The sequence below is a fragment of the Trachinotus anak genome, unplaced genomic scaffold (genome assembly GCF_046630095.1).
Source record: "Trachinotus anak isolate AG129_WGS33_773 ecotype Australia unplaced genomic scaffold, CSIRO_AGI_Tana_v1 ptg000026l, whole genome shotgun sequence".
Classification (NCBI taxonomy): domain Eukaryota; kingdom Metazoa; phylum Chordata; class Actinopteri; order Carangiformes; family Carangidae; genus Trachinotus; species Trachinotus anak.
In genome coordinates, this window is record NW_027273877.1 from 12,044,694 (window position 1) to 12,067,326 (window position 22,633).

Here is a 22,633-nt window from a genome sequence, read left to right on the forward strand (position 1 = left end):
CAGCAGAACCATTTTGGTGAGGAGAGTAAGGTGCTGATGTCTGATGTCTTACCGCATTTTTAATGAGCAAAGTCTGGTACTCTTTCCCTGTGAATTCTGTACCATTATCAGATCTGAAGCATTTCACCTTGCCATGTGGGGCTGTATCAGCTAGAAACTTCTCTGTAGCTAGGACTGTGTCACTTTTGTTCTTTAAGAAATATACAAACACTGTACTGGAAAAATCATCAGTAAATGAAAGTGCATATCTGTACCCATCTCTAGACTCTGGGTGGATTGGTCCTGCCAAGTCTGTGTGTACCAGCTCTAGAGGGGTTTTAGCCCTCACATCAGGGTCTATTTCAGGTCTGGTAAAACTTCCCCTGGGTGCACACTTCACCATGTAGAGGTTTGTTTGTTGAACCTTTCATTTTCATACCGTCCACAACATCTTGTAACCTCTGGATGTCACTGTAGTCGCAGTGTCCCAGTATCTCATGCCAAGTCTGTATGTCATGACAACCCTTGCACTGATCATCACATTCACCATTACTTACTGTGTGCAAATAAAACAGTCTGTCTTGTAGGTGAACGTGGAATCTGGTACCGTCTCTGTTCTTCCCTTCCTTGAAGATGGCGGCCGCTCCGCTGGCAGTGGCTGCTGTCACAGAGAAAATGTCTTGTGAGAAGGATGGGATATACAACGCCCGCCTCCGCGTTACGTTCAGGTGTCTTCCTCTGCTGTCGATCAGACAGGCTCCAGCATCGCCTCTGCGCTCTGCCACGCCCACGCACAGCTCCACGCAGCGTGTCTTGGCCTGGAACCGGTCGTCAAACCTCTTCAACTCGGCAAGGCCCGTGACGATGTGCGAGGTGGCCCCGCAGTCGCCCACCAGGCCCCTCCCGGTGCCTCCTGCTGCCCTCTCGCTCACTCTGAAGGCGCACACGTCCCGGTCATCGTCGTGGGCTCTGTTAACGTCGTGTCCTTTAACCCTTGTGAACGAAGGTGGCCCAAAAATTCCGCCTCCCGTAACTCGTAGCTTTTTTTCATCTCCATCCAACAGGAGCCGCGACACAGCGGCTCCTCATCGTGAACCCAGGCAGCAGCGAATCAGCAGGAGAGGAGGAGACAGAAGACGTTCTGCTGTGTCTCAGTCCACCCGCTCACTGCAACTCCAACAGCTGCCTGCAGGAGGCCTTTCATTAACCACGCCCATCAGGCGTCAATCACAAATTAAATGAAATGTTTGCCCCATTATTAAGAAAACAAAGAAACATCCATTAATTGAGAGCACTGTTATTATTATTATTATTATTATTATTATTGTTATTATTATTATTATTATTATTATTATTATATCCACATTGTGTTGACTGACAGAACTTGGTGTTATGGTTCCACTGATCTGTCTCTGTCTGTTTAAATCTCTATGGACCGAGTCCCCGACAAAAACCATGTCAACTAAACCGTCCCACTGCAGGGTCCATCCAGCGTTCACACTCCACCTGTTCGGTTCTGGACTCTGGTGTGTTTGTGTGTGTTGTGCTCTCAGCTGACACCACCTGAAAACGATGACTGACCTCAGGACTGTGATTAAACAGCTCTGAAATCCATCTGGTAACGTAAACCGTCAGGGAAGAGATCCTATGACTGATCTGGAAGCCTCACAGTTCTGAAGTTAAACAGACACAGTAACTGTCCTGCTGGAGCCTGTTTCTTCCTGTCTCCACCTGTGTGCCTCACCTTCCTGTTCCAGTCCTTTCATACGACACTGATAAGAACTTTGAGCTCTTTGTGACCTGCTGAGTCTTCTGCCACTGGAGTCCGTCCACTTCAAGCTTCATCATGAGCTGTGTTCAGAGATGCTCCTCTTGTAAGTGGCTGTCTGAACCTCTGTCATCACTGAGCTGCTTCACCACAGAGCTGCTGCTCACTGGATGGTTTCTGTTCCTGCAGGAGATCAGCAGCTGCTCAGCTCTTCAACCCACCAACAGTCAGAGTCACTGAGCTCTGTTTGGTCAGGAGGCAGGAGAGGAAGAGATTGGCTCAAGGGAATCACCACCAGCCAATCAGCAACAAGTTGTCAGTGTGGGTGCAGACCATGAAGTTTCAGAGCATGGTTCAGGTTAAAGCAGATAATCACTCAGGTGAGCAGGTGAGTGTGAGTGAAGGCCGGTGCAGAAACCGTGGAGCTGCTTCACTCTGTCCTGACACATGAAGACTGACAGACTCTGCAGGACAGGTGGTCCCTCTGGGCAGCAACAGGTTAAACTTGGCTCTAAAATGTTTTTCAATTCAACTTTATTGATATAACATATAGATAACATACATAAAATATGTCCTACAAACACTTTGGCCAAAGTGATTCACACAGGATTAAAACAACACAACAACAACAAACACTGAAAAGACATCTAAAAGAAAGGTAGTGGAAGAGCTTAGTGATCTGCATGGAACATAAAACCAAAGAAAATCTCATGTCACAACTTTACAGTGGTTTCTGAAAGGTACAGAGAATCACAACAGTCTAAACAGGTAGTGATAAAAGTGTGAGTGAGGATTCTGAGTGACTTTGGAAACATTTCTTATTTCTTCCTCTAAAGATCTGAGGCTAAAGTGATCCCAAATATGTGATTAGTGTTTTCATTTGTTTTCTGAGACCAAACACAAAGTGTAGATTTTCTCTTGCTGCTTTTAAAAGGTTTTTACACATCCATGTGTTAATGTTAGTGAGACAGGTGATGAGAGAGAGCAGTGCAATGGAGTCATTTGGGGAAACAGAGATGTACAATTGTGTATCATCAGCGTACAGATGGCACCCAATATGGTGATGGTTGATACTGTTTCCCAGTGGGAGCAAATATAGTGATAACAGGATTGGGCTGTGAATGGTTCCTTGAGGAATTCCTACCATTCCTATGGCTGTTTCATTAAAGAATAAATCAGACTAAAACACAGTCAGTGCTCATTTACCATTACCATTTGATTACAGCACTCTCTGTGCTGTGGGTTGCTGAATAACCAAATTGGAACTTTTGTAAAATGTTATTGGTTAAATGTGAGTGGTTAATTAAAAACAATTTTCTCTCAAAGAAATGTGTCTGGAATTATTTAACTGGCAGTCCAGATTGATCATTGACATTTTAAAAGCAGTAGGTTTCCTGAGTTCAGAGGACTTTATTAGCCTTGAGCCCATGAGAGTTGTGTGTTAATATTTGCTATGCTGGCTCTAACAGAAATGTTTTCTTTAAAATTGTGCTGAGATTTTACAGTTGACAGTTGAGTTAGACTGAGAGCAGGTGGTGGATTTAAAAGATTATCAGCTGCAGAAAAGAAAACTGTGGTTATTTTGGTTTTCTGAATTAATTGTTAATCAAAACCCTATGTTTAAAAATATACAAGTGAACATGTGATTTGCTTTTCCTCTGTCCTCTCTCAGCTTTTCAACAGCTTCTTTTTCCATGGTGATTTGATTTGTGGTGTTTTTTGACCGGGAGAAAATGTATCTAAAGAGAATCTTAAATTATCATTGGAAGCAACAAGGTCATTGAATAAGTCAGTAGTGGATGGAGGAAATGTGTTCAAATGATTTGCTAATTATGGTCATTGATAATGCTGCACTTCACATCAACAGTCTCTGGATGTAAAAACAGTCGTGTTCAACAAAGACAAGAAACAAGTGAAATGCCAACATTAAAACCTCTAGTAAACAAAGCCCAGAGTATTTCTGTGGATCAGCTGTGAATGACAGCCAATGAGAGAAGAGAGGAGCTGATGACGATGATGATGCTCTCACCAGCCCTGGGTTTTACCTCTCAGGCTGAACTAAACCTCTGATTGGTGGAAGTTGTTCTGGCTCCTGAAATTCTACTGCCCCCCTCACTGTGTCGGTGAAAGTTTAAACTACATTTGAAATTACACTGAATTATTATACTGCTACAAACAGCAGAACTAAACACCAGTCAAATATAAGGCTATAAAGAACAGGAAGTAAATATAAAAACATTATTTACCACACAGAAGGATTTAAAGTTCTGTTAATTAATGATTAATTAAACCAATGATACTTGTTGGCTTATCATTAAGATATATAGACATGCTCATATAAAAGGCTGGGAGATATGGCTAAAAACCTCATATCTCAACAGGCTGAAGAGAAGCAGTAAATGTGCAATAACAATACAATACTATGAAAATGTAACAGTAACATAATGAGTAGATTTTAACTTAAACTTACTTTTTAGTTTTATCTTAAAATATTTTAACTTCTACTGGAGTAAAAAACTTTTTTGGTTTCTGTTCACTGCAGGGGCTGGTTACAAATATTTAGCATATTCAACATTATGAATATGATCATTTAATATATCTTCTATAAAGTATTATTGAATACATCAATAAGATGGAGGATAAAAACAACATGTTCCTCCTGTACAATAATATCTTGTAAAGTTCAGCTGAAGAACATGAGGCTTCAACGTCTGAGTCAAACTCATCTTCAGAGTTCAAGTCATTTTACTGTGAAATTCCCTCTTTGTGAAGCTCAACAAGGAAACTGTTCAGAGCTGAACTTGATGAGCTTTAAGTCCAGAGACACTGATGATGCTCTGTCAGATCCAGAGGAACACACAGGGATGATGGTGGACTGGACTCTGTGTGTGACAGTGGAGCTGTTCTCAGATCAGTTCAGACTGCAGCACTGAGAGTCATCTCCACTTCTTCTGGTTCCTCTGTCAGTCACTGCTGGATCAAGCTCTCCTCTCCTCTCTCACCACCTCCATCTGTGTAGAGAAGAAGAAAGCAGAGGAGATGAATCAGTGTTTACAGAGACTCACTTCATCAGTCAGTGATGCAGCAGGGACTTCAGTCCTGTTCAGACCAGATATGCAGCAGCTGCTTCCTCTCAGCTCTCATGTTAACGTGTTGGAGTGAACACACTGAGCTGGAAGCTCACAGACCTGCAGAGACGTTCAGCATCAAGTCTGTTCACTCTGCACATTTCACTCAGTCCACAGTGGAAACAAAGTGCTGAGTCAGCAACAGGTCAGTGATGGATTCACTCCTGTTACCTGTCAGCTGATGCCACTTTAAACACAGAGTCTCTGTGTGTTGATCAACATGTGAGCTGCTTCTGAAACATCACCTGACTGAACATGGAGGCTGTCACTAAGAGCCAGGGACTGCCAGGCTCCATCACACTGATCTCAGAGCTGTGACACAGATGAAACTGATCAGCTGTTTAGTGTTGAAACCAGAGAACAAACAGTCTCAGATCAGATTGGACAGTTTGATGAATGAGGACACTGTCTCTGTCCATCTGTGAGGCTGTCAGCTGGAATCAGCTTTATTTCCTGTACACATCAACACAACAACAACAACAGTCGTCTTCACATCAACTCACACACATGATCACAACAAGCTTCTGGCTGCTCTGATTGGCTGACTGTTGTCTCTCTCTCTGTCTTTCTGTCCAACCCTGAAGCCTGTCCCCGTTCTCCTCTCACAGCTTCACTGAGGAAAGCAGCCACTGAGGAGGTTGGAGGTTCACAGGAAACACTGGATCTTTGCTCTGATACTAACTGTGTTTAGTACAATACTGCTGAGAGCAGCATGGACTGACTCCGCCCCTCTACTGACCTCAGAGTCTCCAGTCTACAGTCTGGACTCTCCACGAGACCACGGAGGTCCTTCAGGGCTGGATCCTGCAGGTAGTTGAGTGTCAGGTTCAGTTCTCTCAGATGGGAGGGGTTGGACTTCAGAGCTGAGTCCAGAGAAGAACAGCTGATCTCTGACAAACTGCAGTCACTCAATCTGAATAAAGAATCAAAGATGTAGATCAATGATTGATAATCAATCAGATTTGTCCTCATCAATGATCTTTGTCTAAAATGAGTAGAGTGACTTTGTCCTTCTGTTATTGTGGATCATCATCATGTCAGTACAACACAACATTGTCAACACAACAGTTGTGTGTGTTGTGTTACAGATGAAAACACACACACACAGTTTGATCAAACAGACATTAGTCCTGACACTTCACTGAAATCTACTGAAAAAAAGAAGATTGTTTCTTCACTTTCTTTGGACAAATATTAGTTGTGAGGATCTTGTGTATGTCGTTGTGATAAAAATGAATTGACTTGAATAACTAAGACTGGACATTTTCTTTCCCAGTCTGAGAGAAGAGCAACTGGAAACATGAGGCAACAACTATTTACAATGTCATTCATTCATTCACAGTCAATGGATTCAACTTGTGTGTGAAGCTTCATTAGCTGTGGATTCAAGATATAAGATCTACAACAGTGAACTGACCTCAGAGTCTCCAGTCTACAGTCTGGACTCTGCAGAAAACCACACAGACCCTTCACTCCTGGATCCTGCAGGTCCTGGTTTCCACTCAGGTCCAGTTCTCTCAGATGGGAGGGGTTGGACTTCAGAGCTGAGACCAGAGAAGAACAGCTGATCTCTGACAACCTGCAGCTCCACAATCTGAATAAAGAATCAAAGATGTGAGTTTAGGAGACAAAGTTCCTGCTTGAAACCACAAAGAGTCAAACAGACAAAGTAAAAACAGCTCTCATTAATATTCATGACAACATGCTGCTGCTTCAATAAAGACGTAGTGACTCCACCTCTTCAACTCTGCCAGCTCCACCTGTGGCTCCATCTATACAAACTCATGTTGTGCAGATTCTACTAAAGATCCTCAAGTTTTCAAAGACAACAAACATGTCAGGCTGAAGTTTGGAGACATGAGAACAAATGTATAGAAATATATATTAAATTCACTAGTTGATGGAACGGCAGAGACACAGACACCTGGTGACTGAGCTCAAATATTTAACACAGTCAAACCTACAGGATTTAAAGTGATTAAACAACCTGTTGCTATGACAACTTGGCTTTAAATATTGGCATCAGTACAAACATCACAGAGCCTTATAAAAGTGTTGGCACCATCAGCTATTGATTATAGATCAGTTATTGTCTGACAGATTCAATGTGTTTCTGTTGGTGTTTTAAAAAGTCATGAGGTGAAAGTTGAAGAGAAACAGTCACTGGACTAAAAGCAGAGAAGAAGAAAACAGACTTTACCATGAAGATCCTCAGTGTGGATCAGTATAATATCAGCCTCATGTCTGCAGCTCAGTGTCAACACAACTTTCACATCACATTCATCTCAGCACAGAAAGAAAACATGGAGTCTGACCTCAGAGTCTCCAGTCTACAGTCTGGACTCTGCAGAAAACCACACAGACCCTTCACTCCTGGATCCTGCAGGTCCTGGTTTCCACTCAGGTCCAGTTCTCTCAGATGGGAGGGGTTGGACTTCAGAGCTGAGACCAGAGAAGAACAGCTGATCTCTGACAAACTGCAGCTGATCAATCTGAATAAAGAATCAAAGATGTAGATCAATGATTGATAATCAATCAGATTTGTCCTGATCAATGATCTTTGTCTAAAATGAGTAGAGTGACTTTGTCCTTCTACTATTGTGGATCTTCATCATGTCAGCCTTCTACACACATCATCCAAATGACAGCACAACATTCATACAGCTGTTGATGTGAACACAGGTTGATCAGCTGCTGCTGACCTCAGTTCAGTCTGTGATCAGAGGAGAATCAGAGGATTCACGTCTGTTTAGTCTGTTCCCTCTCTGACACTACAGACATCAGCACAGAAACAAAACACTGAGGACGTGAACAAACAGTGAGAACTCAGTCACACTGTTCAGAACAAACATGGTGGAGCAGCTTCAATGTTCCAACGTCACCAAACAACTGCACAATGTCACATTTACAGGAGGAGGGAAAATATTTCTGTGTGTCCACGTCTTTAAAGAAGAACTTGTTACTGTTGAGAACTTGAGGAGGACGAGTGCTCGGCCTCAGTCTACCACCGGTGTTACAGCTCATTCTGTGAGCCGTCAGATTCTGTGACCTACAGCAACAACCAGTTCACCTTCAGGTAACGTTCAGAGCCTCCTGCTGGAAAACACCACAGATTTATTCAGCTGATCTTCACTGAATGAGGAAGTAGAATTGATCTGATTTTCACATCAACCCCCCAGTGAGGAGCAGACTGAGTGAGGACGGGGTTAATGAAGGTCACAGAGCAGAGATCAAACCTGTGCTCACAGTCCTACAACCCTTCAGCTCAGCACAACGTCCACGGTTTAGGTCTGATAGTTGATGAACAGAGTTTCTCTGAGTGTCAGTGTCAGTCTGCTCTGGTAACTGCTCCTGAACCACAGTCACATGACCACTTGTGTTATTCATGTGATTAGAAGAAGCTCCATTCTTCAAGATCAAGTCTGAGCTTTTGTTGTGTTCACACACAATCAACTAGATATGACATGAAGGACACCTGGAGCGCTTTGAGTTCACAGTGCACAGGTTCAGAGAAGCACAACGTGGACTTGAAGAGAACAGAAGTGAGAGCAGCTCAGTTCAGGTAACAGGGACCAGACTGATCTGCCAACAAAACCCCTACAGCCAACCTCCCCTGGAGCTCAGCTTTCAGAGCAGGCTCCTCTGCCTCTGCTGCCAGCTCTGTGTATCTGAGCTGTTTCCTCTCAGAGGCCGTTTCTCCTGCGTCCTCCCATGGTACTGTCAGCTCCACAACATACACAAGCTGCTGTGTTTCTGACCACAACACAACATCTGCTCTCAGATCAGTGGCAGCTGTCTCCTGAGGAACTAGGAGCTGTTTTCCTGGATCTCCTCTGATTGGCCAGTCCCTCCCTGCCTTCAGCTGCATCACGCCTGTTCAAAGCTGCTTCCTGAGTCCTTCACCCTCACCAACAAATCAAATCCATCTTGTCTCCTTCTGCCTCCAGTGAGTTCACCTCTGAGCTCTGACTCTCAGTGGCTGCTGGGAGACACCTCAGCACCTGCTGATGTCTCCAGGTGTGTGGGCCTGGAGACAGGCTTGTTTTAGCCCCTGATAGAAGGAGCCACATCAAGCTCCACCTGAACATAGAGGACATGTTGGCTCCTCAGCTGTTTATTCACTATGATGTTGGGGAGGTGGGAGCTGCTCATAAATTGCTCCCAGCATCAATCTAATCCTTCCTGCCTCCATGTCCCAGCTGAGTTTCCTCTTGTCTCCACTTTCCCGCCTCAGCCACTGGCCCTGCTTTGATCTGGTTTGTGTTGCAGTCTGAAGGTCTGTGGCTTCCCATGATGCTGCAGTGCTGCCATCAACACACAACAACAGCTGCAATATTTGTTGGTTGCAGAGAGCTGCAGCTTTGCTGGTGCTCAGATCAGCAGCAGCAGCAGAAGATCTGTGAGGCTGTTGCAGTTTGATTCTCATCAACTTTCTGATTTTAACATCAAACTATGTCAATTCTCTGCTGCTCTGAATCACAAACACTGTGACTGCTCTCATCCAGGGGCCGAGTGGGGCCCTTCATTTTACCTGGAGATCACCAGTCCCAGCTGTTAATAACACACAAAGACAAACAGCAGCTAACACAAGCACAGGGCTGCTGCCCAACAACTAGCAGCTAGCTATACTAGCCACATTTAATATGAGCTGAGCTAGCAGCTAGCTACAACGCCCCTGCTTAGCATTTCAGCTGCTGGCTCTTTACTGGATGTTGAATCTCTCTGTGATTGTGGAACATTTCTCTGCTTCCTCCTCCAGTATTTGTTCTTCTTCATTCTTCTCTGCTCCACCTTTCTCCTTCTCTTTCTGCTGCTGCTTCAAACCAATGTGAACAGTGAACACACACGTTCCCTGATAACACCAACACGTCTCTGATGACTCTGTACCAGCCCCACTTCACAGCTCTTATTGGTCAGCAGCTGACCAATCACAGTTTAAGGCACACTGGGGTTGGACCGCCTGAGGAGGGGTCGCTCATTTACCCCCCTACTGCAAATATAGACTTGGTAGCATCTGACGTGCTGGGAGAGACAAGAGGCTGCGAGGCTCAGTTCAGGCTGCAGGATGGTGCAGCGAGGTAGACCACTTTTATATAACACAATATTATTAGTCTACACAATAATCAGTCCGGCCCCGGCCCCCAAACGGCCCCCGGGGATTCTCCTGACCCTCCCCATCACCACTCTGCTCCTGGTCTCATCTTCCTTCTTTCTCTTCACTGGCTGATTTTTTAAATCCTCACACAGAAATCCTGAAAATCAACCAACCAATGAAAAACTGGAACTTGACACATTTGAAGTGAATATAAAACTACAACAGCTCCAGTCAGTGAACTGACCCCAGAGTCTCCAGTCTACAGTTTGGACTCTCCAGTCCAGCACACAGCTGCTTCACTGCTGAATCCTTTAGGTTGTTTCCACTCAGGTCCAGGTGTCTCAGATGGGAGGGGTTGGACTTCAGAGCTGAGGACACAACTTCACAGTGAGTCTCTGAGAGTCCACAACCAACAAGTCTGTGATGAGAGAAAATATAAAATGTGTTAGAATAAAATCAGACAGTTTGTAATAAAAGACACTGAAGTGAATTGATTTGATCCAGAGTCAGAATCTTGTTCAGAAAATCAGTTTTATTCTCCACTGTTTTTCAACTGACTCCAGATTGCTTGGCTCTGCTGCCTCTCTGTAGAAGTCAACACACACCACTGCATAAAACACATCTGGCTCATTGTGGTGAATCAGTGGCAGCGCCCACGTTGATCCATGAACAAACTGTCCTCAGTAAAACACTAGTGATCAACACTAAGTGGACTCTCTACAGTCAACAATTCAATCTAATCTCTGTTTGCTGCCTGGTTTTCACAGAAGGTCCTCACAGAAACATGACACTGAGCTCTGGTGTGTAGAAGAAGACTGAATCCTCCCATTCTGCTCTGATAGATTCACACCTGTGTTCTTGGCTGAAGCTGAACATTTCCTGATATGACTCTCCTCTACAGCAACAAGAGAGAAAACACCTGGGACTTTCTGTCTCATTCAACACAATCTATGGAAAGACTTGTTGAGGAAAAGAAAACTCCGAGTCTAGTTCCAAGTTTGCTGTGGTGGTGTAAGTTTATTGGAGTTCCAGGTCATTGTGAGCCTACCGACACAGAGTGGGTCTGGTATCAGGAACTGCTATAGAATGCAGGGCCAGGGAACAGATATACCCTGTCCCCAGGTGTGGTCACAGACAGTTCATGAATGGATCGTATAGTGGATGTGTATTGGTTAGTCATGAGCAACAGGTAACTGTCTTACAGGAGGGTGAACTCAGTAGGGGGGCAGGGATGGCTCCCAGACAAGGTCAGAGGCAAAGAAACAAAAGGACAAAGGCTTGAAACTCAGGTAGTATGATCAGGAGACTCTGACCAGCAGGGGAGGGGAAATGGGAGGGAGCGACATTTGATTGGGATTGCCCCAGACGTGTATGGCAAATGTCCCTTCAAAGAAAATGTATGTTGCATATGTAGATTTTCTTTCTCAGACTTTAAAGCTCCACCATGACACTTGAAAAAACACAAGTTCGCTCTTCAACATGAAAAGTTCAATAATCAATAAAGCTCAGCCTTGATCAGGTCAATACACTCAGGGGTTTACATCTCCACTCTTGTTCTGCTTTGACCAGTTGAGTCATTTCACTGATGTGATGACTTTTCTCTGCTTGTGCAGCTGTTACATTCTGTTTGATCATGAACCATTATCCCATCAGTGTTTGTTGTTACCACAGTGGCTGCTGTTCAGCTCCACTTTTAAAGCAGCTTTCATTGGAGCCCACTGTTTTAGTTTCCTGTGATTTAAAGGGGGGGAGGCGTCCCCTAACATCCTCCATGCTCATCATGACTTCAGTCATCTCTGGACAATGATTCAGGTCTTATATGAACTTTACTAAACACCTGCTAGAACCTGCTCATTAGAGCTTCACTGCATTCACTGTTCACTGTCAAACACTGATGACTGTTGTCATAGAAACCTCATGAGTCCTGAATACAGACCTCCACAGATTCATCACTGCTCTCCTGTAACACTGTCACAATGGACAGTTTCAACAAAGCTGAACCAGAGACATCTTCTTTTTTCATTCATACATTCTTCTTCCTCAGAAAATCCTGCTGCCTACATTACCCACAATGCACCTCAACCGCCAGCCCTCGGCTGTTAGATTAAGGTGTGTTATGCAGCAGAGATGAGGGGGGCTGCAGAGGTCTGGTGCCTTCAGACTCTGCCCACACTGACTCAGGTGACATCACCTGAGGACATTTATCAGACTGCACAGCTGGAGACACTAAAGGTTTAATACTACTGTTTTCTCATATGCAGGTGTCCTCCCCAACACCTGGAAACACCTGGAAACACACTCTGAGGTGTAAGATCAGTGGAGCTGCTTTAATTAGTTTGATCAGGTTTGAATTAAACCAAAAAGACTCAAAACAACACAGAACATTAACAAATCAATAAAGTTTCCAACAATTATTACAAATAAACAAAACAAGTGTCTTTATGAACTTAACAGCAACAATCACAACCAACTGAAACATCTACATTTTGGTGCTCACAGCATTTACAACACCTCCAGAAAAAAACACAACTGACCTTTGACTGTTTCAAAGTAAAACTAAGAATAATGAGAATAAATGAAAACTGTGTTTATTTGAATTTGACTCAACTACTGATCTAATTTTCTGATTGATAATTATATTGATCATGTCTGGACTCACCGAGCCTTCCTGCAGTTCCTCACAGCTGGGATCAGTCTCTGTCGTCCCTCCACTGATGTGTTGTACTTCTTCAGGTCCAACTCATCCAGAACCTCCTCTGACATCTGCAGCATGTAGGCCAGAGCTGAGCAGTGGATCTCAGAGAGTTTCTCTGATCTGGTCTCTGACTTCAGGAACTCTTGGATCTCCTGATGAACTGAGTGGTCCTTCATCTCCATCAGACAGTGGAAGATGTTGATGCTTCTGTCAGGAGAGATTTCATCACTGTTCATCTCCTTCAGGTTGTTGATGGCTCTCTGGATGGTTTCTGGACTGTTCTCTGTCTGACCCAGCAGACCTCTTAAGAGTCTCTGGTTGGACTCCAGAGAGAGGCCATGAAGGAAGCGAACAAACAGATCCAGGTGACCATTTTTACTTCTAAGGGATTTCACCATGGCTGCACTCAGGAAGACATCCAGGGTTAAATCAACATGTTGTTGTCCCAGGAAGTTCTCCAGGACCTCTGTGTTCCTGTTAGTGTAACAGTGGAACATGTAGACTGCAGCCAGAAACTCCTGAATGCTCAGATGAACAAAGCAGTAGACTGTTTTCTGGAAGATCACACTCTCTCTTTTGAAGATCTCAGTACAGAGTCCTGAGTACACTGAGGCCTCTGTGACATCCAGACCACACTGCTCCAGGTCTTCTTGGTAGAACATGATGTCTCCTTTCTCCAGATGTTCAAACGCCAGCCTCCCCAGCCTCAGAAGAACTTCCCTGTCAGCCTCCGTCAGCTCCTGTGGACTCGTCTCATGTCCCTCATCATACTTGAGCTTCTTCCTCTTTGTCTGAACCAGCAGGAAGTGTGAGAACAGGTCAGTCAGGGTCTGGGGCAGCTCTCCTCTCTGCTCTGTAGTCAACATGTGCTCCAGAACTCTAGCAGTGATCCAGCAGAAGACTGGGACTTGACACATGATGTGGAGGCTCCTGGACGTCTTGATGTGTGAGATGATTCTGCTGGACAGCTCTTCATCACTGGATCTCCTCCTGAAGTACTCCTCCTTCTGGGCGTCAGTGAAGCCTCGTACCTCTGTTACCCTGTCAACACATGTAGGAGGGATCTGATTGGCTGCTGCAGCTCTGGAAGTGTTCCAGACCAGAGCCGAGGGAAGCAGGTTCCCCTGGATGAGGTTTGTCAGTAGCTGGTTGACTGATGACGTCTGCGTGACATCAGACACAACCTCCCTGATGTCGAAATCCAGTGAAAGTCTGCTTTCATCCAGGCCGTCCAAGATGAACACAACTTTACAGACAGCCAGCTGCTCTGCTGTGACCTTCTGTAATGTTGGATGGAAAACATGGAGCAGCCTGAGAAGACTGTACTGCTGCTCTCTGATCAGGTTCAGCTCCCTGAACGAAAGCAGAACCAGCAGATTGACATCTTGGTTCTCCAAGCCCTCTGCCCAGTCCAGACTGAACTTCTGCACTGAGAAGGTTTTTCCAATGCCAGCGACGCCGTTGGTCAGAACCACTCTGATGGGTCTCTGTTGGTCAGGTAAGGTTTTAAAGATGTCGTGGCACTTGATTGGAGTGTCATGGAGGGTCTTCATCTTGGAAGCTGTCTCCAGCTGCCTCACCTCATGTTGGGTATTAACCTCTTCACTCTGTCCCTCTGTGATGTAGAGCTCAGTGTAGATCCTGTTGAGGAGGGTTCCACTTCCTGTTCCATTACTTCCTTCAGTCACATGTTCACATCTGCTCCTCAGACTGATCTTATGTTGATCTAAAACCTCCTGCAGACCACTATCTGCTGAAGGAGAAGAGACAATGTCAGACTGAAGACAGAGAATCTGAGAATCTGCTGATTATTTTCATCAGCTACAGAAAAACTAAAGAGCAGCAAAGAAAAGCTTTTTAATGTTGTGCTTTTTAGAATCATCTGAAATGTCAGTGCTGTGTGATAGAACAACTGACACTGGAGAAAACAACAGGTCCTGGTTGCAGAAATGAAGACATCAGCAGACACATGTTCAGTCTCACTTTGTACAGTGCTGCTCTGACTGGCTGTCTGCAGTCCAGGTCTGGTTCTGGGTCTTTGTCCACACTGGGGACAGGAGGGGTCTCCTGAAGACCCAGACTGGTCCCAGTATGAGGTGAAGCACTGTCTGCAGAACCAGTGTCCACAGCTGGTAGAGACTGGATCCTTCAGGACGTCCTGACACAGAGCACAGCAGGACAGCTGCTCCTCCACAGAGACACCACTCCTCTTCCTCCCTCTGTCAAGACATGTCTTCATCACTAACATGTCACAGTCAAATATGTCTAATAACTGAATCATCTTCAGCTCAGTTTACAGTAGAAACTGTCTCTTACTGTGAGTCTGAGGGTCCAGGTTCTGGACTGAAGTCTGGAGGATCGTGTTTGGACCAGTCACTCTTCATAGACAGACAGCTGGATCCTGGAGACTCTGCTCTCAGTCTGTGGTTCTGACTTCTGCAAACACAAACATGTTTTCATTCATATCACATCGATCACTGATCAATTCTCTGATGACAGAGTCATTGTGGGAACTCTCAGCTGATGTCTTGCAGTGACGTCACCATCCAGCACCGCACACTGTACTGAAGGATGGAAGCAACACAGCAGCATCCAGAAACAACACTGTTGTGTCAGTCAGTCATTAAATGTGACCAGTCTCCAGCTGTTGATGACCTGTCTCACATCAGCTCTGAAGAAGCAGAGTGATACAAAGGTAAGATGAGAGGATCAGATGTCTGTGACCCCGACACTGCCACTGCCACAAATGAAGACAAAACAACATCCTGACTAAAACTAATGGCTGCTGATGTGTCTGCTCTTCTTCTCCATATTGATTCTTTCTCTGGAGTTCAGCTTCACTTCACACAAGGAGGCCTGTGTGTTTCTACATGACTGTGACAACAGCAAACACCACATCCAGCTGCAGGCTTCAGTTCCATCTGCACAGATATCAGTGATGGTAAAGACAAGTCTTGTGTGTAATTAAAGGGTCATTCTGCTGTTATTCTACATGTTTGTTCTTGACAACAAACCCCATGAAAAGAGCCAAACCAACAGTGTGTGAGTTCGTCTCTCAACACTTTGTGACTTCCCTCCTCTGTCTGTGGCTCTCAGCTCTGAGCCCATTGGTTCCTTCTGAAGACTTAGGGCCTATTTTAACCATCTAGGCACATGGAGCCAGAGCATTTAGGACATGTCCTCATCCACTTTTGTTAGTTTAACAGTGGACAAACAGTCACAGCACCAGGCACATGCTTCAAAAGGGTTGTAATTAGTCTCTTCGTTAATCATGGGTGTGTTTTGGACCTAACATGTAATAAACCAATCAGAGAGCTCTGTCCCATGCCCTTTAAAAGCCAGGTGCACCTGCACCTTGGTGGATTTCTCTGATAACGGTGGATTTAGCAGGTAGTAAGACAGAGCTCTTCTCTGCAGAGGAAACTGCTGGTGTGCAGAGTGAAAGTGTGCGAGCAGATGTCTACAGCTACAGCAGGATTCCACCAAACAGGCCCAGCTGAAAAGTGTTCCCTCACTTTCATATTTTACAGCCTCAGATGAAACTGAATGAAATGAGATAGAAATGAGTGGACAATGCTCCTGACCTCACCTCATTTTAACACCAACACACACTAGCAAAGACACTGGTGTTGTGCTTTGTGCTGGTGTAAGATTGTGGTTCACAGACTGTAAAGTGGTTCATACTGATATTAACATTTCACCACATTTAGTTGCAAATAATGTTAAAACCAGATTTACAGCAATATTTGTGAACTTTGTCATATTTACTCTTCTTTAAGTTACGGCTAAGATAATTCAGATACTTTCAAACCTGGACCCTATTTTCCATCATTTTGGGTCTAAATGGAGTCAGTCCAATATGATGCAAGAACACTATAAGAGGTAAAAGGCTGCAATGTAAGAAAACAAGGCAGTTGTCCACATTAGTACGTCCACTGAAAGTGCCTGATTTGCCACTAACAGGTTCAGATTATTAATATATGTGTCTAACAATATTATGGACAGGGTTCCTACTGAGACAGACCTTTTTGTTAAAGGAAAGATCCTTTTTGTTTAACCAGAAACAGCCATTGCTCTACCCAAAGCCACATACCAGACTCCACTGATAAAAACAGTACTTCTACCTCACAGAACATGGGAGCTGTTGGTATACCACTGCCTCCATTGCTCAGTTTGTTGGTGCTATTGGGCGACGTTCAGTGGTTGAACAACTACTGTTGGACTGACGTTTCATTGATCTCATTTCAGTTCTGAACCTTTCTGATTCATTGTCCACCCAAAGCTTTTTGTTTCCCTCTTCTCCTTTTCCCAGCAAGGTTTAACGTCTCTGGTGTTGGATGACCTGGACTATGATCCTATAAACTGATCCAGTAATTCAGCGATATCTGTCATCTTCTCATTTCTAAAGGCATGTCTCCCATTTCCACCTGTAATGCTGTAGTTGGGGTTGTTTTAAATGTACCTATGCATCATCTCAAAGCTTGATATTTTACATGATCTCATTTTTTGAGAGACGTGTTTGCCTCTGATCCATAAACCACACAACCATGATCTAAAACTGATCTAATTAACCCATTGTATATGGTCCTCAAAGCAGGTCTGTCTGCCCCCATTCACCTCCAACTCATTACATTTACTACTTTCCAACATTTGTCCACTAATTTCTGAATATGTACAGTCCATGTAATTTTCTCATCAAACCATTTACCTTAAAACTTTTCACTCTCTCCAAATCCTGAGGATGTCATTTTAGTCTCACTTAACTATCAATTATTTTCCTTGTACAGAACATTATCTTGTTAACTGAAACTTAAAAGCCCCATTTATATGACTGGTACATTACGTCTGCCCTTCTCCATCCACTCCTCTTGACTGTGGATAACGCTGGATTCAGCTTTTATTTTGGTACATCCTCTGACCAGCAGTGTGAATTAGCTAAATATTAAGTTTCACCATTGTTAAGATTTGACATTAAAATTTTGATTTAATATCAACATTACATTATTATTATGTTTAAAAAAAAGTTCACAAATATTGATCTGGTTTATAAAAACACAAGTTGACTAAATGTGGTGAAATGTTATTTCAGTATGAACCACTTTACAATCAGTGGCCCATATTACACAGAGCCTGAAATCTGTATAAACAGCTGACAAATATCTAGTTTGATGTTAAAGAGGCTCAGTCATTTCCTCCAACAGCTGCTCACTGTAGTTTGGATCAAACTAACTGTGGAGAGTGAAGCTCTGACATGTGAAGCTCATCATTCAGGCTGTAAAATGATCCTGCAAAGTGTGGTCAACTCTGTTAGATCCCAGCTCATCCAGGTTCACCAACACACTGCTCTCCTCTTCTGTGGCTGCTTCTCTGCTCCACCACGGCCCTTTAATTACTGACATCTTTACATCTCTGTCATGTTCATCAGCTGCAGCAAAAATATGCACAAGAAAAAAGTCAAACTCTTCTTTGTTGGGATCATTTCACAAGAAACCAGCTCCTCAGCAGTCACTGTTAATACACTGATATGTCAGAGGAACCAGGGGTTATTTTCTGCGACACTACGGCAGCTGTTACAGGAAGTGACATCACTGCAGGAGCTCAACACACTAAACACTGTTACAGAGACAGTTTGGAGGTTCACAGGTTTGTAGCAGGTCTCTTACTGTGAGTCTGAGGGTCCAGGTTCAGGACTGAAGACTGGAGGATCACCTCTGGACTGGTGACTCTTCACAGACAGACAGCTGGGTCCTGGAGACTCTGCTCTGTCCTCCTCTTCCTCCACACAATCACTCATCTTCAGGACTTCAGTCAGTCTGAGAGGGAAACCAGTAACACTGACTGTGAGCTCACACACACAAGAGTCAGGACAAACAAGCTGCTCAAGAGACACACACACACACACACACACACACACACACACACACACACACACACACACACAGGTTTTTCTCTCAGTGTCTCTGTATGAACAGAATTTCCTTCAGTATTTGCTTATTGATTCCCTTCATTTCTGTTTTGCTTCATCTAACTGTTTATGTCTTGTTGCCTCCTTCTCTGCCGTTTCATTTCCTGTAACACCAATGTGTGCTGGTCTCCATAAAAACGTCCCTGTCAGCCCCATCATGTGAATTCTGTATGTTTGTTGTACTTGTATCAGGATATCTGGTCTGCTCTCTGAATGACTGAACTGGAAGCTGCTGAGTGATGAACTTGAATCAGAGTAAATGATTGTTCTCAACGGTCCTGTTTCTTCAATCCACTGAACTGCTGACAGTTTTCATCTGAAGTTCTGGAACAGAAATGCTCCTCCTGCTTTAATAAAGGAGCTCTTTGCATTGAAAAGCCAATGAATGAAAAGCCCATCTCCTTCTCCATTCCCATAAATATATGGTCTATCATCATGGAAAATAAGAGGACTTACTCTGCTCCCCTGAGGAGTTCCATTTTCAACAACACATTCCCTTCAGTGTTTTTTCCAATTCTAACTTGTATTGATCTTCTTTACAAAGTCTTTAATCCATCCATATGTTCTCCCCTTGATATCTGACTGAGAGAGTTTGATTAATAATCCTCCTCCCCATATGCACGTGCACAGGTAGACCTCAGGTGATGCTCAAGCACCTGCCCTTTAGGCCTCTGACCAGATGCCAACCCTTATTCCTTTTTCTAATGTTATATTGAAGTGATTAAATGTGGCTTGTGCCCTCAGTTCTCATCAGAAAGCTGTTGAACTGACTGACGACTCCCTCTGAGTTCTGTTTCTCCAAACCCATGAGCCCCTGCCCTTCCCTCTTCAGCTCCCCTCATCACAGCCTCAGTCTGAGAGGGAAACACTGACTGTGAGCTCACACACACAAGAGTCAGGACAAACAAGCTGCTCAAGAGACACACACACACACACTCTCACAGGTTTTCCTCTCAGTGTCTCTGTGTGGACAGACGTTCACTGTGACTCTTCTTCCCTCCACAGTCCACAGGGACAAACTGACTCAGACACTTTGACAGTAAAATAATAATAATGTTGTGTTAACACTCACCTGCCTCAGCCTTCAGTTTCCCTCCTTCTGCTCCGTCCACTTCAAATGGAGTCTGAGCTCACTGAACACTTTCACTTTCAGCTGCTCCTCCCCTCTGCAGGTACAAGAAGTCACATGACTCTGTGTGTGTGTGTGTGTGTGTGTGTGTGTGTGTGTGTGTTAAAAACAGGTTTGAAATGTTCCACCATCATTTATTAAAAACAGACTCTACCTTATTCACCTTCACATGAAAAAACAAGTCTCACTATTTCAACAGAATTATCTTGATTTCCATTCATCTAATATCATTTTCAGGTTGAACTGGATCAAAGATTATATTAAGAATAAAGATGTCATGACCTGCTCTTTGTATGACAGTTGTTGGTCTGGAGTCTCCGACTCTGGTTTATTTCCTGTTTTATTTTGTAATTACTTACCTTGTGTGCCCACTGTTGTTTTACTTCCTGTCTTTGGCTCCATCCACTCTGCTACATTTTAGTTTTAAACTCTTCTGACAATACAATGATAAAAATACAACAGTGTAGAATCTCAGTGTTTACCTGAACTTACCTTTGGTGAAATGTGTGAACTCTGATGGTTGCCAGTGTTTGCCCTCCCCAGGGACGGAGGCACATTTGATTGTACAGATCCACAATCTCCTCCTCTCTGGGTTTTCTTTCTCTGACAGGATTCTGTAGAAGCACAAGTCAGACTTGTCTCCTCGTCAGTCAGTCTGAGAGGGAAACCAGTAACACTGACTGTGAGCTCACACACACAGGAATCAGGACAAACAAGCTGCTCAAGAGACACACCCAGAAACACACACACACACACACACACACACACACACACACACACACAAACACACACACACACTCTCTCTCTCTCTCTCTACCTTCTTCACTTTTCTATAAAAACAAGTCTCACTATTGCAACAGAATTATCTTGATTTCCATTCATCTAATATCATTTTCAGGTTAAACTGGATCAAACATTATATTAAGAATAAAGATGTCATGACCTGCTCTTTGTATGACAGTTGCTGAACATGGTCTGGAGTCTTGGACTTTGGTTTATTTCCCTTTTTTTTTGTAATTACTTACCTTGTGTGACCACTGTTGTTTTACTTCCTGTCTTTGGCTTCATCCACTCTGCTACAGTTTAGTTTTAAACTCATCTCTTCTTCTCTGTTTCCTCCTCCGTCCTCTCTCCTCCAGAGTCTTCCGCCTCTAAAACAGAGACATTCAGAAATGCTGCAGGACCTGTTTTATTTTGAAAACTTCAGACCTTTGGAAACGATGACATAGACACCCATGCTGGCTCCTGATTGGCTCTTATCTGCCTGGACTACAAGGGCAATCTGATTCCAGATCGCTGTTTTCAGTCACTGCTCACATTTGTCTGTGGAGGACAATTTAATAGGAAAGAAAAATCAAATCTCACTGAATCAAATGTAGTTTACTACGACTCAGTGTCAACCTTGAGTCAGATTTATTTCCTCAGTCCACTCAGAGGAAAGGCAGCCCTGAGATAAATGGGAACATGTCTTCATACAAAAATAAAAACTGTTGCAAATAGAAACTGCAAAGTGCAAAACTTCAAATCACTTCACTTCAAACTTCACATCAAAATACATGAAGTAAAGTGAAACAAGAGCTGCCAGAGTTCACTGTAAAGTGCTTTCATCAGGTCAGAGACAAACTACTGGAACTAGGAAGAAGGAAAAGAGGGATTCAGCTTTGGCCTCCAGAGACAAGAAGTTTCCAAACTGCTGGACAATCATCACCTGTCATAAAAAAGATAACACAAAATAAAGAACACAATTAATGAATGTAATGCAACAATTTACTGAATCACATGTATTGATCAGATTATTTAATGCTTGCTATTTTCAAGAGTACAGATCAGTTTCATTTCAAATATTCTTTTTGTTTACATGAGTGATTGTGTAACAAGATGAGGAAACTGCAGATTATGTTGAAAATCAAGCATTTTTCTGAGCTAGAAAACAAAACATTTAAAATGAAGCATCTTCTAAACTTTCAGGAGTTTGTATGAATCCTGGACTTCATTCCTGCAGACTGGTGAACCCCTCTCTCCCTTCAGAACAACTGCTGCTGACTGTTCACACTGAACACTGAGCATTGTTCATGAACTATGTCACGACTACTGTCCATCAAATAAAGCTGCTCAGAGACTGAGTGGGCTCTTTACTGCAACGTGTTTGTACAAATCCATCACTTTGTCCAGTTGACTTCTGACTGTTTATTAGAAAGCTTCAATCAAAGTATAACGTTAAACAGAAAATAATGGAGCCTGCTCACCCTCTTTGTCACAAAAAAGTTGCCACTCAAATGGACGGGCAAAAAAACCACACCCCTACAGCCTGCCACCGGAAATGATAGTCAAATCAACACGCAGCCTAAACAAAATGAACAACACAGGCTCCTCTGACCTGAGTGGGTGAGTGACCTTAACCATTATGTTAAGATATAATGACAATACAACAATAAAAATACAACAATGTAGAATCTCAGTGTTTACCTGAGCTTACCTTTGGTGAAATGTGTGAACTTTGATGGTTGCCAGTGTTTGCCCTCCCCAGGGACGGAGGCACATTTGATTGTACAGATCCACAATCTCCTCCTCTCTGGGTTTTCTTTCTCTGACAGGATTCTGTAGAAGCACAAGTCAGACTTGTCTCCTCGTCTGTTGGTGCATCCAGCTGCACAAAGACTGTTCTGGCCAAACAAACCTAAGAACCTTGTAATGGAAGGAAGCATTGGGCGCGTTGGAGATGGACTTAAGCTGACTTCACCTGACTTGATAGTCAACGTGATCTACCAGTGACTGCAGGGGTGGAGTATAAAACCACTGCAATATGTCAGACTGATTTATGTCAACATGTCAGACCGTTTAGCAAAACCTATAAACTCTGTTTACTCACCCAAA

General features: G+C 43.7%; 2 protein-coding genes across 2 annotated transcripts in view; one reads left to right on the forward strand and one right to left on the reverse strand.

Moving 5' to 3' along the window:
* Nucleotides 1-22,633, forward strand: part of LOC139609599 (protein NLRC3-like) — a 362,291-nt gene that overhangs the window by 162,503 nt on the left and 177,155 nt on the right. The gene's annotated exons all lie outside the window — the stretch shown is intronic.
* LOC139609942 (protein NLRC3-like) lies at nucleotides 2,534-18,459 on the reverse strand. Its single transcript, XM_071465012.1, has 9 exons — nucleotides 18,329-18,459; nucleotides 14,982-15,101; nucleotides 12,630-13,877; nucleotides 10,215-10,388; nucleotides 9,867-9,889; nucleotides 7,191-7,344; nucleotides 6,293-6,469; nucleotides 5,615-5,788; nucleotides 2,534-4,758 (listed from the first exon to the last, which is right to left on the reverse strand). The coding sequence occupies exons 1-9, from the start codon at nucleotides 18,457-18,459 to the stop codon at nucleotides 4,746-4,748; spliced, it is 2,214 nt and encodes a 737-aa protein (XP_071321113.1). The 3' UTR covers nucleotides 2,534-4,745.

Coding starts and splice junctions, on each gene's coding strand:
- LOC139609942 (XM_071465012.1), bottom strand. CDS start 18,459: ATGAGTGATTGTGTGGAGGAAGAGGAGGACAGAGCAGAGTCTCCAGGA. Junction 7,345..9,866: donor CTACCAAGTCTATATTTGCA/GTAGGGGGGTAA, acceptor GCAGTTTGTCAG/AGATCAGCTGTTCTTCTCTG. Junction 6,470..7,190: donor TGTAGACTGGAGACTCTGAG/GTCAGACTCCAT, acceptor TTCTTTATTCAG/ATTGTGGAGCTGCAGGTTGT.